General features: G+C 42.6%; 1 protein-coding gene across 8 annotated transcripts in view; it reads right to left on the bottom strand.

Moving 5' to 3' along the window:
- LOC143281953 (unconventional myosin-IXb-like) overlaps positions 1–16,309 on the bottom strand; it is a 139,531-nt gene that overhangs the window by 72,534 nt on the left and 50,688 nt on the right. For all 8 annotated transcript variants that reach the window (XM_076587275.1, XM_076587270.1, XM_076587274.1 and 5 more), the window contains 9 exons: positions 15,256–15,356; positions 14,634–14,688; positions 12,040–12,117; positions 10,311–10,400; positions 6,914–7,027; positions 5,685–5,819; positions 2,972–3,093; positions 1,737–1,878; positions 59–149 (listed from right to left, as the gene is read on the bottom strand). In XM_076587275.1, coding sequence (XP_076443390.1) covers positions 59–149; positions 1,737–1,878; positions 2,972–3,093; positions 5,685–5,819; positions 6,914–7,027; positions 10,311–10,400; positions 12,040–12,117; positions 14,634–14,688; positions 15,256–15,356 — 928 coding nt within the window. The remainder of the gene's footprint in view (positions 1–58; positions 150–1,736; positions 1,879–2,971; positions 3,094–5,684; positions 5,820–6,913; positions 7,028–10,310; positions 10,401–12,039; positions 12,118–14,633; positions 14,689–15,255; positions 15,357–16,309) is intronic.

The following is a 16,309-nucleotide window of genomic DNA, read 5'->3' as shown; positions in this document are numbered from 1 at the left end:
CTCAAAAGATTTTTCTGAAAATAACTACATCAATCCATTAGAAAAAAGGAAGCCATACCCATCAGTTCCCTGACAAAGGCCATGCTGCTGTTCTTCATGGTGCTGACAATCTCTGGCCGCACCAGGTCAGAGTTTTTCTCTCGGAAATCCTGCACACCACAATACATTATGTTCTAAATCACTCTCCTGTTTTGGAACATGATGTGAGCATGCATGCATATATACATGCATGTGTCTGTGTGTGTGTGTGCGTGTGTGTGTGTGTGTGTTTGTGTGTGTGCATGCATATGTGAGACTCCAACATGCAATCTTAAAAAGTCAAGATTTGGAAAGGGAATTTTGTGCAAATAGATGTTGATAGCAATATTGGTTCTTACTTATACTGCCTTCTGGTGCAATATCAAATGGTAACATTTGAAACACCAAAACACATTATCTGTAGCTGGTTGACAATGTGCATCAAATCAGAACACCTCTGTTTCATTCATATCAAATGTCAAAACCATAAAAATACATGTTGAATCAAAAAAGTAAAAGCATTCATTTACACTCCGTTTGGTTTTCATAAACCTCCGTGCTCAGTGTAACCTCCAAACTCACCCCAGACATGTTCAACCCCTTGATTGCTGATGACCAGTATATTTGTCACAGAAGGGCCTCACTGAGATAACCAGCTGGCTGGTCCATTATTGTCGTTAGTAGGGGGCTTAGTAGGTTGTGTCCTAAGTACGTTAAAACAGAACAGGCACCACTGAACACCACCGAAGTGACTCAGCAGCAGTGCAGGGTCTCCTCTGGTGTGTGGCCTCCTGGCGACCTAACACCTAACGACCTAATCGATGGTTCCCTGTGGACTGCCGACGCTGGAACTGCAACGGACAAACCCAGGTGTGGCCGTGTATGGGGGAATCTAAATGAGCGGCATGGGAGTAATGCCACTGAAACGGTGCAGATGATGGGGCAGGAAAAAAAAAAAAAAAAAAAGGTGGCTGGTCATATCAGAGCCAGCAACTCACGCCAAAACAACGTCCTGAGATCTTCGCACTGACCAGAACACACAGACACAGTCATTATACCAGTCACCCAACAGATACTGACTTACTGAAGCAATCATCTACAGGTGCACCACTAAATTCCTCAAGACATATAACTCCGGGCTGTGAAGGAGGCACCTGCCTCTCCACTTTTCACCTCTAGATTACACAATAAATGCTCACTGGAACCAGACAAAAAGTCTCCTCTATCACAACTGACTGAGTTTACAGGGTGGGGTGCCGGTTATCAGTCTATATTTGGATGTCTTCCTCTTGGGACCGTGTTACCTTTGTTCAGAAAAATCAATTAAGATTATTGAAAACTACACAAAATGTTGGAAATACTGCTAAAACTGATGTCACGCTGACCTCAAGTCACCAATGTTCATCACTCAAAGACAAAGGTCCATGTAAATCTGACTACCTCTGGCATCCTGTTTTAAGCCCACACACACACACACACACACACACACATACATGCACACAAACACACACATGCACACACACACACACACACACGCACACGCATACAAACACATGCACACACACACACACATACACACACACACACACAAACACACACACACACACACACACACATACAAACACACGCACACAAGCACACACACACACACATAAACACACACATAAATCTAGAAAAACTTAATTTCCTGCACAGCGAGGGGCGTCACATGCACTGACCTTGACACAGTACTTGACCTTGCCGGCGTAATGCACAATGTTGAAGGCCCCTTCCTTTAGCTGCGGCACCTGGTAGTAGGGGTTTCCACGGTGATTGTGTGTGAACTTGGACAGCAGAGTGTCATTGGTCGCTCCAGGGAAGCTGGACAGTCAACAACCAATCCCCTGTTAGTTACTGTCCACAAGGTGACAGAATTTCATAATGTACAATATTACACACTAGGACATCACACACACATACACACAAACACACACACACACATCTCAAACACACATACAATCTCACATACATATCTCACACACACACATCACAAACACACACACACATCACACACAATTACACACACAAACACACACACAAATCACACAAATCACACACACACACACATCACACACACAATCACACACACAAATCATACACACACACATCACATACACACACACACATCAAACACAATCACACACACACATCACAAAGACACAAACACACACACATACACATACACACACACACAGCACACACACACACACACACACAAACACAAACACACACACACACACACTGCACACAACACACACAAACACACACACACACATACACACACACACAAATCACACACAAATCACACACACACACATCACATACACACACACATCACACACAATCACACACACACATCACAAAGACACACACACACACACACACACACACACACACACACACACACATACACACACAAACACACACACATGCACACAACACACACACACACACACACTGCACAAAACACACACAAACACACACACACACACACACACACACACACACACACACACACACACACACACACATTGCACACCACACACACACACACACACACACACTGCACACAACACACACAAACACAAACGCGCGTACACACACACACACACACAACACACACACACACTACACACACTGCACACAACACACACACACACTGCACAAAACACACACAACACACACACACACACACACTGCACACAACACACACAAACACAAACGCGCACACACACACACACACAACACACACACACACATACACACACACTGCACACAACACACACACACACACACACACACTGCACAGAACACACACACACACATACACACACACTGCACACAACACACACACACACACACACAAACACACACACTGCACACAACACACACACCACACACACACACCACTCACTTGCATTCCTCATCCAGCAGGTAGAAGAGGCCGCTGTGCAGCTTGGAGAAGATCTCCAGACAGCCTGTGTTGTCAATGAACTCTATGTTCTTCCACTGGATGCCCTCCCTTTGGTACTCCTCCTGCACACACCACACTGCTCTGTCACCACCACAACTACACACAATTCTTCTTCTTCTTCATTTGTGCGCTGCAACTCCCACGTTCACTCGCATATAACACGAGTGGGCTTTCACATGTATGACCGTTCTTACCCAGCCATTTCAGCAGCCGTACTCCGTTTTCAGGGGGTGTGCATGCTGGGTATGTTCTTGTTTCCATAACCCACCAAATGCCAACATGGATTACAGGTTCTTTAACGTGCATATTTGATCTTCTGCTTGCGTAAACACACGAAGGGGGTTCAGGCACAAAGCAGGTCTGCACATATGTTGACCTGGGAGATTGGAAAAATCTCCACCCTTTACCCACCAGGCGCCGTCACCATGATTCGAACCCAGGACCCTCTGATTGAAAGTCCAACGCTTTAACCACTCGGCTATTGCGCCCGTCAAACACACAACTGACTTAACATCCATAACATCGCCATGGAGAGCCACCACTGAGACCAGGGCAGGTGAACTCAGGTGTAACTATTTAGGGGGCCAGGGGGGGTTGTCAGAATGAAGCGGTGCAGATGACGGGGAAAAAGAATCTGATTGATCAAGGTTTACCAGAGAGACATCAGGTCCCATTCAGAACTGAAAGTCATGACCAAAGAGGTGACTTGTGTAATGCGGTGATTGATAAGAAGACCACACACACACACACATGCATGGACGTATGTTCGCAGACAAGTACACATATGAACATGTACATGCACGCATACACATACACAGATATACAATACTCAGCCATTAAATTACTTACATAAATCTAAGTGACAAATTTAGGCATCACACAAATCTATGACAATAACAATTTGCAAAACAAAGCTGCTCCAATGTGAAGATGTCCAAATTGATAAAATACTAGAAAAGGTTTAAGGTGCCAAAGCCTTTCACAGCCATCAGGGAAGTGAATTCATATCCACTGTGTCCATGGCTCAGCAAGGACAGCAGGACCCAATCCTCTCCTGCCATTTTAACCTTCTTCAACCAGTGTCAGGCACCAGTCACACCTGGGTGCAGTGAGGGAAATCAGATAAAGTGCCTTTCCCCAGGACACAACACCATGCTGAAACAGGGCCTTAAAAACACGATCACTGGTGGACATCAGAGGGCCTTAAAACACAATCACTGGTGGACATCAGAGGGCCTTAAAAACACAATCACTGGTGGACATCAGAGGGCCTTAAAAACACGATCACTGGTGGACATCAGAGGGCCTTAAAAACACGATCACTAGTGGACATCAGAGGGCCTTAAAAACACGATCACTGGTTCACATCAGAGGGACTTAAAAACACGATCACTGGTGGACATCAGAGGGCCTTAAAAACACGATCACTGGTGCACATCAGAGGGCCTTAAAAACACAATCACTGGTGGACATCAGAGGGCCTTAAAAACACGATCACTGGTGGACATCAGAGGGCCTTAAAAACACGATCACTGGTGCACATCAGAGGGCCTTAAAAACACGATCACTGGTGCACATCAGAGGGCACATCAGTGAGGGAAATCAGATAAAGTGCCTTTCCCCAGGACACAACACCATGCTGAAACAGGGCCTTAAAAACACAATCACTGGTGGACATCAGAGGGCCTTAAAAACACAATCACTGGTGGACATCAGAGGGCCTTAAAAACAAAGTCACTGGTAGACATCAGAGGGCCTTAAAAACACGATCACTGGTGCACATCAGAGGGCCTTAAGAACACGATCACTGGTGCACATCAGAGGGACTTAAAAACACGATCACTGGTGGACATCAGAGGGCCTTAAAAACATGATCACTGGTGGACATCAGAGGGCCTTAAAAACACGATCACTGGTGCACATCAAAGGGCCTTAAAAACACAATCACTGGTGGTCATCAGAGGGCCTTAAAAACACGATCACTGGTGGACATCAGAGGGCCTTAAAAACACGATCACTGGTGCACATCAGAGGGCCTTAAAAACACGATCACTGGTGCACATCAGAGGGCTTTAAAAACACGATCGCTGGTGGACATCAGAGGACCTGAAAAACACGATCACTGGTGGCCATCAGAGGGCCTTAAAAACACGATCACTGGTGGACATCAGAGGGCCTTAAAAACACGATCACTGGTGGACATCAGAGAGCCTTAAAAACATGATCACTGGTGGACATCAGTGGGCCTTAAAAACATGATCACTGGTGCACATCTGAGGGCCTTAAAAACACGATCACTGGTGACACATCTGAGGGCCTTAAAAACACGATCACTGGTGGACATCAGAGGGCCTTAAAAACACGATCACTGGTGCACATCTGAGGGCCTTAAAAACACGATCACTGGTGGACATCAGATCACTGGTGCACATCAGATCACTGGTGGACATCAGAGGGCCTTAAAAACACAATCACTGGTGGACATCAGAGGGCCTTAAAAACACGATCACTGGTGCACATCAGAGGGCCTTAAAAACATGATCACTAAAAACATGATCACTGGTGGACATCGGATCAGAATTCTGATGCCCAACCGATTCAGCCAAAACGTCTCCAGACTGAAACAGTACTTCCACTATTCATCATCACTGACCTGCTCAAACTTGAAGATGTGCTGGTTGAAGTAATACTGCAGGTGTTCATTGGCATAGTTGATACACAGCTGTTCAAAGCTGTTCCGTCCAAAGTCCTCAAAGCCAAAGATGTCCAGCACTCCAATGGAATTGCCCTGTGTGACAAATTACAAATGGAATTGTGTGAAGAAATTTTCCCCACAGTCGAAAATGTTATGAAGAAGTATCTAAAGACGTTAATCATGCAGCACTAATGCTTTCCCACAGAGCAATAATGCTTTCCCACAGAGCGTTAATGTGTAATTCAGAATGCTGATGCTATAGAACACTGATGCTTTATTACAGAGTGCTAATGCTTTATTATACAGCAGTAATGATTAACTTTTCATGCACTGGGTCGGAGCATTGGTCAGACATCTGCTCTTTTTTTTTCTCTTAACAAATGTGGTGAAGCATACATAGATCAGTCCACACACTTGATGCCTCCTGGAAACTGAAACTTAACTGCAGAGAAAATGCTGAATTTCTCTTCTGATATCATAAACACACACACACACACACACACACACACACACACTCTCTCTCTCTCTCTCTCTCTCTCCCTCTCTCTCTCAGAAAAGGTGTGTTGTCTGGTGTGTTTATATACAGCTGTTTTTCATTCTAATCCTAAATCTTAGCAATTCTGTTGCTGACACAACATTGAGCAACTGACATGTTTAGGACATTGTGACCTTATTGGTGTAAAGCAGTGTTACTGCAGGATTCATACAGGTTTTTAATCACAATATTTTTAAACCCATGGACCAAGAATTGTTCGCTATCACATCAAAAAAACCCAGCTGAAAGGCATGGTATTTAGAGCGAAGGCTTATGCCGCTGGAATGAAACATCTGTTAATTTCTTTATTCAATACCATTTTAAGAACAGTGTAACATCATTCACATCTCACACACCTCTCCCACCTCACCCCCACTTCCCATACACGCACACAGAGACATTCTGGAGGAGAAAAGGCTATAGTCTAAAATATTGTATTCTGTATTGTATTGTGTTGCATTCAAAACATCATCTTAAAAACAGTGAAACATCAGTCACAACTCACACACCTCTCCCACGTCACTCCCTTTCCCAAAACACACACACACTGACACACACACACAGCACCGGATCTATAGTTTAAACTACTGTTAGAGCACTGGTTCAAAACAGGCCAAAAGGAAACAACAGGCATCATGATGATAAAGCTGACCTCGTGTTCACTGTTGTGTTTCTTCACCAGGAGGGCCTGGTTCACTTTGAGCACGATCCAGTCAAACAGCGCTCCGTAGATACACTTGGCCATGGCGTTCCTTGTGGCCACCGCCTGTACACACACAAACACATACACACACACACACACACACACACACACACACACACACAGCCCCAAAATCTTTAACATCTCACTGTATTGCTTGTAGTCCAGCTGCCCAACTGAAAGAAAATCCAACTGTATTAAACACAAAATTCTGTCAAATCAACAACAACAACAAAAAAGAAACAAAACACAGATCTGACACATCATCTTAACCATTAAGCTCCCAAAGGTGAATAAAATGTGAGCTCTGCTGCTTAATTCATGATCCAATGATTTCTTAAATCTTTTTAAAAAATATTAAAAATTTTTTTAAAGCCACAGAAAAAAATACATAAAAAGACCCTGCAGGCAAATAACAGTACAGAATGGACAGCTAGTGTCCATCCCAGTGTTCACAATATCACAACCAAACTACCAGAACAAAACAGCACAGACAGTACAACACAGACTACAGGAAGAGAAAGGAGGAGTTTGTATTATACTCCATGTTTGGTGATACATATACTTACCATGTCAAACTGATGCAAACTAGGCCTATCGGTTTGCTCTGCTTGGCCAAATTTCACATGGCTAACAGTGAAAAGACGAGCCGTCTTGCCCGGTCCGCTTTTAACCAGTCAAATGCCTCTAAAAGCTATAAGCGCTGAATCATTCCTTTGGCCAAGGCTCTCCACGCCATCTTGTCAGGTTTACGCTCTGTCTTGTCTTACGCTTTTTTTTGTTATTAAGCGTATTCATTTGGCCTTATTTTGCTGCATGCGGCTTGTGTTTATTGTATTCTTACATTCTGTGTACTCAATTCGACTCGACCCCCTCGATTCGTTCGTTTTTCTCTACCTCTAAGTCAATCCTGTCTTTCCTTTCTCTGTTGGGGATCAGATTTTCGCTGGGTGCCTAAGCGCGGGTACCATGCCTCGTACGCCATCCCACGAAGGCAGGAATCATGAGGCTGGGATTGTTTTCTTGAGAAAAGAAAAGGGACTGGTTAAGGGGAGGCAGAAAAAGCAGACAATGGTGAAGGACGAAAAAAAGGCAGAAACAAAGCAACAGAAAAAAAAGGAAATTTCCACAACAGAATGTCCCTGTGGCAGGGATGCTATCTGTACTAAAAGACCTCTAGCATCCCACAGGAATAATAATATCCTCAGTGCTTCAAAGCAAACAGTATTGCTCATAGCCAGCCAACCACAAAGCGGCCATTTCATGACTGAAAACTCATCAGTTCAAAAAGCCAGTCAAAGTTCTACCAAAATAATATTAAAAGGTCAAATACAATCACAATAAAAACTCTAAATCAATAAAATATGATAAAAAAACAAACAAAATGAACAAAAACAATGTTAAAAGGTCAAATACAATCACAATAAAAACTCCAAATCAATCATGTCTTGTTCAGTCCACGTAAAATTTTAATCCAGTTAAAAAAATAATCTTTCCTTAAGGAACTGAAAAACAGTATCCAAGGGAACTTCCTTGAAGAGTGTCATCAGAAAGTTCTACACTATTTGTTGCTGCGAACGTGCAGAACTGAGCAGTCATCCACCACTGCTTGAAAAAGAGAGGGGGCTGGGGGTGGGGAACAGATGTATCACACTAAACGCAAAAATCAATCAAAGAGGATGATTCAAAACAACAAAATATAAAGGAATAAAACAGCTTTTTTAAAGGTCATGCTAGAACCTTGTCAATACCTAGAAGGAAAGAAGTTGTATCTGATATTGCATTTTTGTTCCTAAGCTAGTTAGTGCTAAATGTGTGTTTGTGTTTGAATCTAACTTTTCCACCTTAGCTGATTTGTGTCAGCATTCCTGAGTACAAAACAAAGGCACATGTTTAGCAGACTCAGTGTGGACTCTATAGAATCCTTAACACTAAACAACAAATGATACTTGGGTCTGATCGACACGAATCACACAGAGAAGAAATGATGTAATGGGCATTGGCAGAATATCTTTCATCATGGTGACTGGTAAAAAAACCACAATTAAATGTCTTTGTCCATGGTCAGCCTTTCAGGATGTTTGCTTCAATCTTCAGATGGCTGGTGTTTGTGTCAGGAAATGTTTTTCCTAAAATTACATTTAATCTAACATATCTACCAAGACCCACTAACGCATAATCTAGCAGTGGTCTGATTCCTGCCCTATGCAAAATACTACTCCACTCAGGCCGAGAAATTGAAAATAACTTCAGCTTGTGACCTACCGTTGAATATTACTTCCCTTCTGTGTGCTGATGAAGATAAGATAAGAATAACTTTATTATCTCCAACTGGAGAAATTTGGTCAGGTGCATTATCACAACATAGACAAGTAAACAACATGGGGACCATAACTGTAAAAGCCAACAACAGCCCCAACAAATATTACGAAGATACAAATGTAAAAAATATCACATACATCGTTTCATACATACATCCACACACTGCAGGTAATAACTAGTATTCTTAATGTAAAAACAGAAAGAATTAAGAAACATTAATTGAATATAATTATAAACATAGCCTACTATACTGCACATTGATTATAATAGACAGATAAGATAAGAATAAAGATGAATTGCAGAAAACCACAACCAGATAATCAGCACACACCCGCACCCCCCCCCCCCCCCCCCCCCCACCCCACACACGCAGATAACTTGATTAAACAAGAGTAATAAGAGAAGCTCTCTCTTTGATGGCAGCCATCTTCATTGCCTGCAACCTGTGCGTCTAAACCGCTAATCTTTTTTTGTTTTTTGTTTGGGTTTTGTTTTTTTTGTTCATTTACTATCTTTCCCTTCATTGATCGATTCTCCATTGCTGCATGTTGTCCTTGTGTTCTAACACTGTCAATGCTATATTTTTAGGCTGTCAGACTGGGTCAATGTTTAACACTGTATTTAAAGAATCATTTACTGAATGTGCCCTATGTGTGTGCTTCTGTTTTAATGTCTTATCTCCAGCAGTCCATAGGCTTTGCTTTTAAGTTCAATTTTCAGTTTCAATCACAGTGAGATGTTAAAGGCTGCAGACTCATCCATAAACGTTATACCTCACCTGCTGTAAAAGATTTTTTTTAAATAAATAAATAAATAAACGAATAAGCAACAGATGGCTGACCTTCACATAAACCCAACAATCTGGTCCGGCCTTGAGTGTTTAAAGTCAAATGGGATGAATTAATCTCTTTCTAACACGAATGCATATGTATACAACTAAAATAAAGAGCATTTGGGATGAATAAATCTCTTTCTAACATGAATGCATATGTATACAAATAAAATAAAGAGCATTTGGCCGACTTACATCCTCCATCTTGTAGTTGATGGTGAAGGTTTCATCTCCAGCTGTGGATTTTTTCTGGGTCAGGGCCTCCAGCACTGTCCTTTCTTTCACCTGCATCAAGGTTATATGTCACAGGTATGGTGGGTCTAGCTGAAAAACAGGTGATATGTGTGTGTGTGTGTGTGTGTGTGTGTGTGTGTGTGTGTAAGGAGCAAAGAGGTGTATGTGTATGTCTGAATGTGTGTATGTTTAACAGTACAAGGGAAAGAGAGAATCTGTACACCATCTTGATTTTTCTTGGAACCTCTGCCAAACAAGACAACAGATACACTGGAGCCAGCAGTTCTGAACTACAATTCTCTATGTTGCCAAATGACATCCAGCATGGCCACTTCAGTGGCCTTTCTTCAGGTCCCTCTCACCGACAGGCAATGCCACTCTCTCCGCACCCTGCCCCTGCAGTGTCACTCATGTTCACCACTGAAGTCTTCAGCACATCATCTTCATCATCATTGTCATCCATGCATCTTACCTCTTTCACTAGTTACATCGTCTTCAAAATATCACTGTCAGGGTTATGTCTCACACTAAGCAAATATTGTTGTCAGTAGGGGAATTAACAGGTGGTATCCTGGAGATGCTAAATCAGAACAGGCACTAGTGGACACCACCAATGACTCTGCAACAGTGCTGGGTCTCCTCTGGTGTGTGGCTCCTTGTGACCTAAACATCAGTAGTTCTCTGTGGATTGCCGGCACTAAGACTGTGACAGATGACTCTGGCTGTGTATGGAGGACTCAAAATGAGCAGCGTGGGGGTAATGCTTCTGACATTGCACAGATACTTGTGCAGCTTTTTTTTTTTATCAACTGGAACTTTTTTTTCTATCATTCTGAAGTTTTCAGTCAAATCTGTATCTTGTCAAGCCCCAGTGCTTTAGCTTGTTAAATCAGAATCGAGTCTGCTAACTCTGCTTCCAGTCCATGGCTGTTACCTAGCCTTGCATGTTTAAAAACGCCTGAAGGCGATCAGTTCACTCTTCTGATTTCTCTATTCTCGCAACAACTCAATCGCTGCTCTCTTTTCACAGCCTCCAGGTGAACTGCAATCATGTTCTCTTTAAATTCGGAATATTGTGTAGTTTGTTCTGCTAAGATTGAAGCATGTTAAGTGTTGCTGTTTATGTGATCACGTCTGTTTGTTGCAATCAAGTATGTTGTCAAATACAGAGATTGTTGAGACAGATGGCACCAAATGATAGTCATAATTTAGTTTTCAGACACAGACAGGGTGCATACAGCTGGTAAGACTCGGGGGTCACATTTAAGTTTAAAAAGTTGAGCCTTATAGACCAGAAATTACAATGTTATTATAAATATTATCATTTGTATTAGTATTATTATATTATCATTATCATTACTGTTATTATTTCAAGTGGAAGAAGCGCATGGACAGGTCCAGGCATGTATGATAGTCAGTCGTGTCCAACTATGACCATCAGGACAGCAGAGGAGGCAACTGCTGTCCCAATTATCTGGGCTAGAATTTGATCATAGTGGAGAATGTCTTGCTCAAGTTGCATCTCCACTCTCTCAGCCAAGAGGGGTTTAGGACAGTCGGTGTTGGGATGGTTCCCAAAGGTCAACTGGCCCCCAAGGCTGCAGCACAAAGAGCCAGTGCAATCTTGCCTCCTAGTTTGAGGTCATAGTCCAAGACCAGCCAGGTAACACAACAAACAGGTAACACCCACCTTCAACAGGTGTGAGATCATCTTCACCGTGGCTTCATTCTTCACCACCACCGACTCGTCATGGTGCTGATCTCCCTTCTGTAATCACACACAGTTTCCGTTTCAAGGAGGCATAAAATCAAAGGCAAGCTGTGACGGGCGCAATAGCCAAGTGGTTAAAGCGTTGGACTGTCAATCTGAGGGTCCCGGGTTCGAATCACGGTGACAGCGCCTGGTGGGTAAAGGGTGGAGATTTTTACGATCTCCCAGGTCAACATATGTGCAGACCTGCTAGAGCCTGAACCCCCTTCGTGTGTATATGCAAGCAGAAGATCAAATACACATGTTAAAGATCCTGTAATCCATGTCAGCATTCGGTGGGTTATGGAAACAAGAACATACCCCGCATGCACACCCCCGAAAACGGAGTATGGCTGCCTACATGGCGGGGTAAAAACGGTCATACACGTAAAAGCCCACTCGTCTGCATACGAGTGAACGCAGAAGAAGAAGAAAGGCAAGTTGCCACTCAACATCTACTCTTTTTTTCTTCTTTTTTTTTTTCTTATCAAGGAGCAGATGCCTGACCCATTCATAAACCCAACACACTAGTCAGGCCTAGGTTTGTATTAAAAAAAAAAAAGGGATTTTCTTTAAAAAGGAATTAAATGATTAAACAAAATAATCACATAAGCAAAAACACATCAAAATATAATCAAATGAAAGGTAAGTAGAATACAAATGTCCGAAATAAGATAAAACACCAATCCAATGGCACAAGAAAGAACTGTGTCACCTGTACTAAGTCCAGGCACAGAGAGTGTGCCTGAACAAATCAGGTTTGAAGGAAGACTGAAGTGAACAGAATATCGTCAGTTAAACATACGTGTATATAGAGAGAACAAAAATCATGCAACAGCCAGTTTCCTGTCTCACCTTTCTGATGTGTAAAATGCAGAACATGTGTATGGTTTGTATTTGTGTGTGTGTGTGTGTGTGTGTGTATGTGCGTGCGTGCGCGTGCGTGCGTGCATATGCGTGTGTGCGTGTGTGTATGTGCGTGTGTGTGTGTGTGTGTGCATGTGCATGCATGTGTAAAGGTGCATGTGTGCATACAAGAAACCTTGCCCATTTGTATAAAGTTTCAAAGTCACCAGTTCCACTTCACTGTTGTGTGTGGCACTTACCCTTTGCAATAATTATCACCCACATATAATATACACCCCTCAGTAGAAACCTGTGCACTTGGAAGCAATATCCCATGAACAAAGAAAAAGAAACACCCTTTTGAGTTTTCTAAACTCATCACCAACACAGATTTTAAAACATCACCAAGCCCTTTGGTAAAACTGACAACGAAATTCACTGGCTAACTGTATTTGATTTTAAGTTCATAATTTACGCTGGCCAACGGAGACAATGGCCAGGAGTGGCACAAAATTTGTCATGTCTTATTTTGGGACAAAAAACAATAATGCCGCAAGCATTTTCAAAATGGTGAGCAATTAGTATTGCCCACTGGGTACAACATGACATGATAAAAGGTGAAAGGCTGGAGGTCCACAGCCTTTTACAGTCATGGGGGCAGTGGATTCATAGTCACTGTGTCTATGGCCAGGCATAGAAAGGTGGGGCCCAATCTTCTCCTTCGGTGGTTTTTTTGTTTTTTTTTTTTTTCTTTTTTAACATTCCCAAACTGAAACAGGGTACCCATTCACATTTTGTATTTGTATTTCTTTTTATTGCAACAGATTTCTCTATGGGAAATTCGGGCTGCTCTCCCCAGGAAGAGTGTGTCGCTACACAACAGCGCCACCCATTTTTTTGTATTTTTTCCTGCGAGCAGTTTTATTTGTTTTTCCTATCAAAGTGAATATTTCTATAGAATTTTGCCAAGGACAACCCTTTTGTTGCCGTGGGTTCTTTTACATGCGCTAAGTGCATGCTGCACACGGGACCTCAGTTTATCATCTCATCTGAATGACTTCGTCCAGACCACCACTCAAGGTCAAGTGGAGGGGGAGAAAACATCGGCGGATGAGCCGTGATTCGAACCAGCGTGCTCAGATTCTCTCGCTTCCTAGACGGACGTGTTACCTCTAGGCCATCACTCCACTGGGAGAAGTGAGGAAAATAAGAGTAAAGTGCATTTTCCAATGACACAACACAATGCTGAAATGGGCCTCGAACCCTGATCACTGGAGAACACTGAATCATAAGTCCAAAGCCTCATTCCGCCACAGCGGCTCTTTGACATGATATATGTCTGCTTCCTGGGAAACTGATGCCCTTTACTGCTCTCGCTGGAGGATACTGTGCTGTAGTGGCATAAAGACGTTTGAAAACAAGAGAACGCTGGCCATAAAGGAGAAGCGAGAGCAAAGGAAGCAAGGCTCAACTTCTGGAGACGTTTTCCCTTTCAACACCTGTGGGAAGTGTTGCGCATCCAGAATTGGCCTATTCTCCCATATGAGGACACACACTGACAGATAAGCCTGCCTGCCTACTCATCCGTCAGTCCGGAGTGTGACTCCATCATGTTGGTTTATGCAGTGTTTTGATAATAAACAGGGATGAAAGGATGCGGGAGGGGAGACACAGCATCAGTACATTACCTTGATGAATTCCACATTGCCCAGGTGTAACACTGCCGACAGAACTCCAAATATCCTGCAAGACAAATAGGAATACCGTTAATGCACCGTAAAATAGAACAAAATAAAATGAAAAAAAAAAAAGATGTTCCGTATTCAAATTCCCTAAATCCAGCTTCAAGCACTCTTAATTCATGAAATACTGCAAAGCTAACATTTAAAAACTAAGAAAAACAATGCTACAACTGAAAACAAATACACAAAAATGACAATGTGTTAAAGTTTACTGTGGACACACAGACATACATACAGACATACACACACACACAGAGACAGCCAAACACCAGGTTCTAACATAGATTCACTGTGTTTACACAAATGAGTCAAAAAATGAGATAGAGTAATATAGAATTTTTTTTTAAACAAATAAAAAAAACTGCAACAATTCAAGCAATGCCTAATCCAGCTATGGTACTACTGTTGCAGGTGTTCTACACTTTGTACTGGTTGAGCAGGACATCAGCACAGGTGAACTGCCCTCCACAGAACTGCAAGCACCAGACTGCTACGGACCTTGTTTGGCCGTTATCCCCAGAGCTGGGAAGAGGAAGCAGCAAGAAGGGGAGAGAAGCCTTGTGCTTACTTGCGCTGTGTCTCTGCAGAGAAGCCCACCATTTCCATGGACTGCTTGAGTCGTGCAAACTCATGTTCCTCGTCCAAGCCTTCCTGGACACAGCACTCGCTCTGAAACACACAAGAATAATAATTATTATAATAATGATAATAATAGTCATGATAATACATTCATGTAGAGCTTTCTGACAAATCTCATCATCTTAGATGAACAGACTATAAATAAATAAACGAATGAAGCTTTCTGACCATTCAAAGCCTTTACAAAAATATGTCAGACACAAAGCACACAACATACAAACACACATACACATACAGAAAAAAAAAAAAAAAGCGTGCACACCCACACCCACACACAACACTGATCATCAACCAGTCTTCAATATTCCTCACTGACATCTTCTGTAGACAAGGAGCGAATCACACACACAGTTAACTGTTACCTGCTTACACTGCACTGACTACAAGGTTCTTCAGATAAGGCACTTCCTCTGATTTTTAAAAAGATTTTGATTTTGACAATAAGGCACATTGTATAATACGGCACACATCAAAATGAAGAAGTCAAGCACTTAAGGGTCGGTTGATCATTGTTGATGCCATGGCCATGTTCACATTTTCAGCTCAGTCAACGTCGAGGCCCTGACATCATCATCAGAACTCTCTTCAAGCTTTGCATCACCCACTCATTTGTCTGTTCTGTTGATCTCCTTCCTGAATCCACCCTGTCCCCACTTCCCTTGGTGTGCTGTTTGTGTGATGTGTTGTTTCTCACCTGTTTTTGTTGTTGTTGTTTTTTAATTAATGGGAAGGCTTCCTTCGTTTTCGCTCCTACGAACACCATACTTCTGGGTAAAGAGGTTGACCTTTATATGATTCTGATTCATAAGCGTTTAGATATGTATCTTAGCCATACATTAAGTGCACCATATCATAAGGCATATGGGTCGAAGTTGAGGGAAATCCCGGCCTACAAAAACTAGGTGGCAGGTCATATCAGGGTCAGCAACACATGCCAAAACAACATCCAGAGATCTTCACACTGACCAGAACACACGGACACA

Source organism: Babylonia areolata, chromosome 5, assembly GCF_041734735.1.
Source record: "Babylonia areolata isolate BAREFJ2019XMU chromosome 5, ASM4173473v1, whole genome shotgun sequence".
NCBI lineage: Eukaryota > Metazoa > Mollusca > Gastropoda > Neogastropoda > Buccinidae > Babylonia > Babylonia areolata.
Note: the sequence above shows the minus strand (reverse complement) of the source record. Positions and strands in the feature narration are given on the sequence as shown.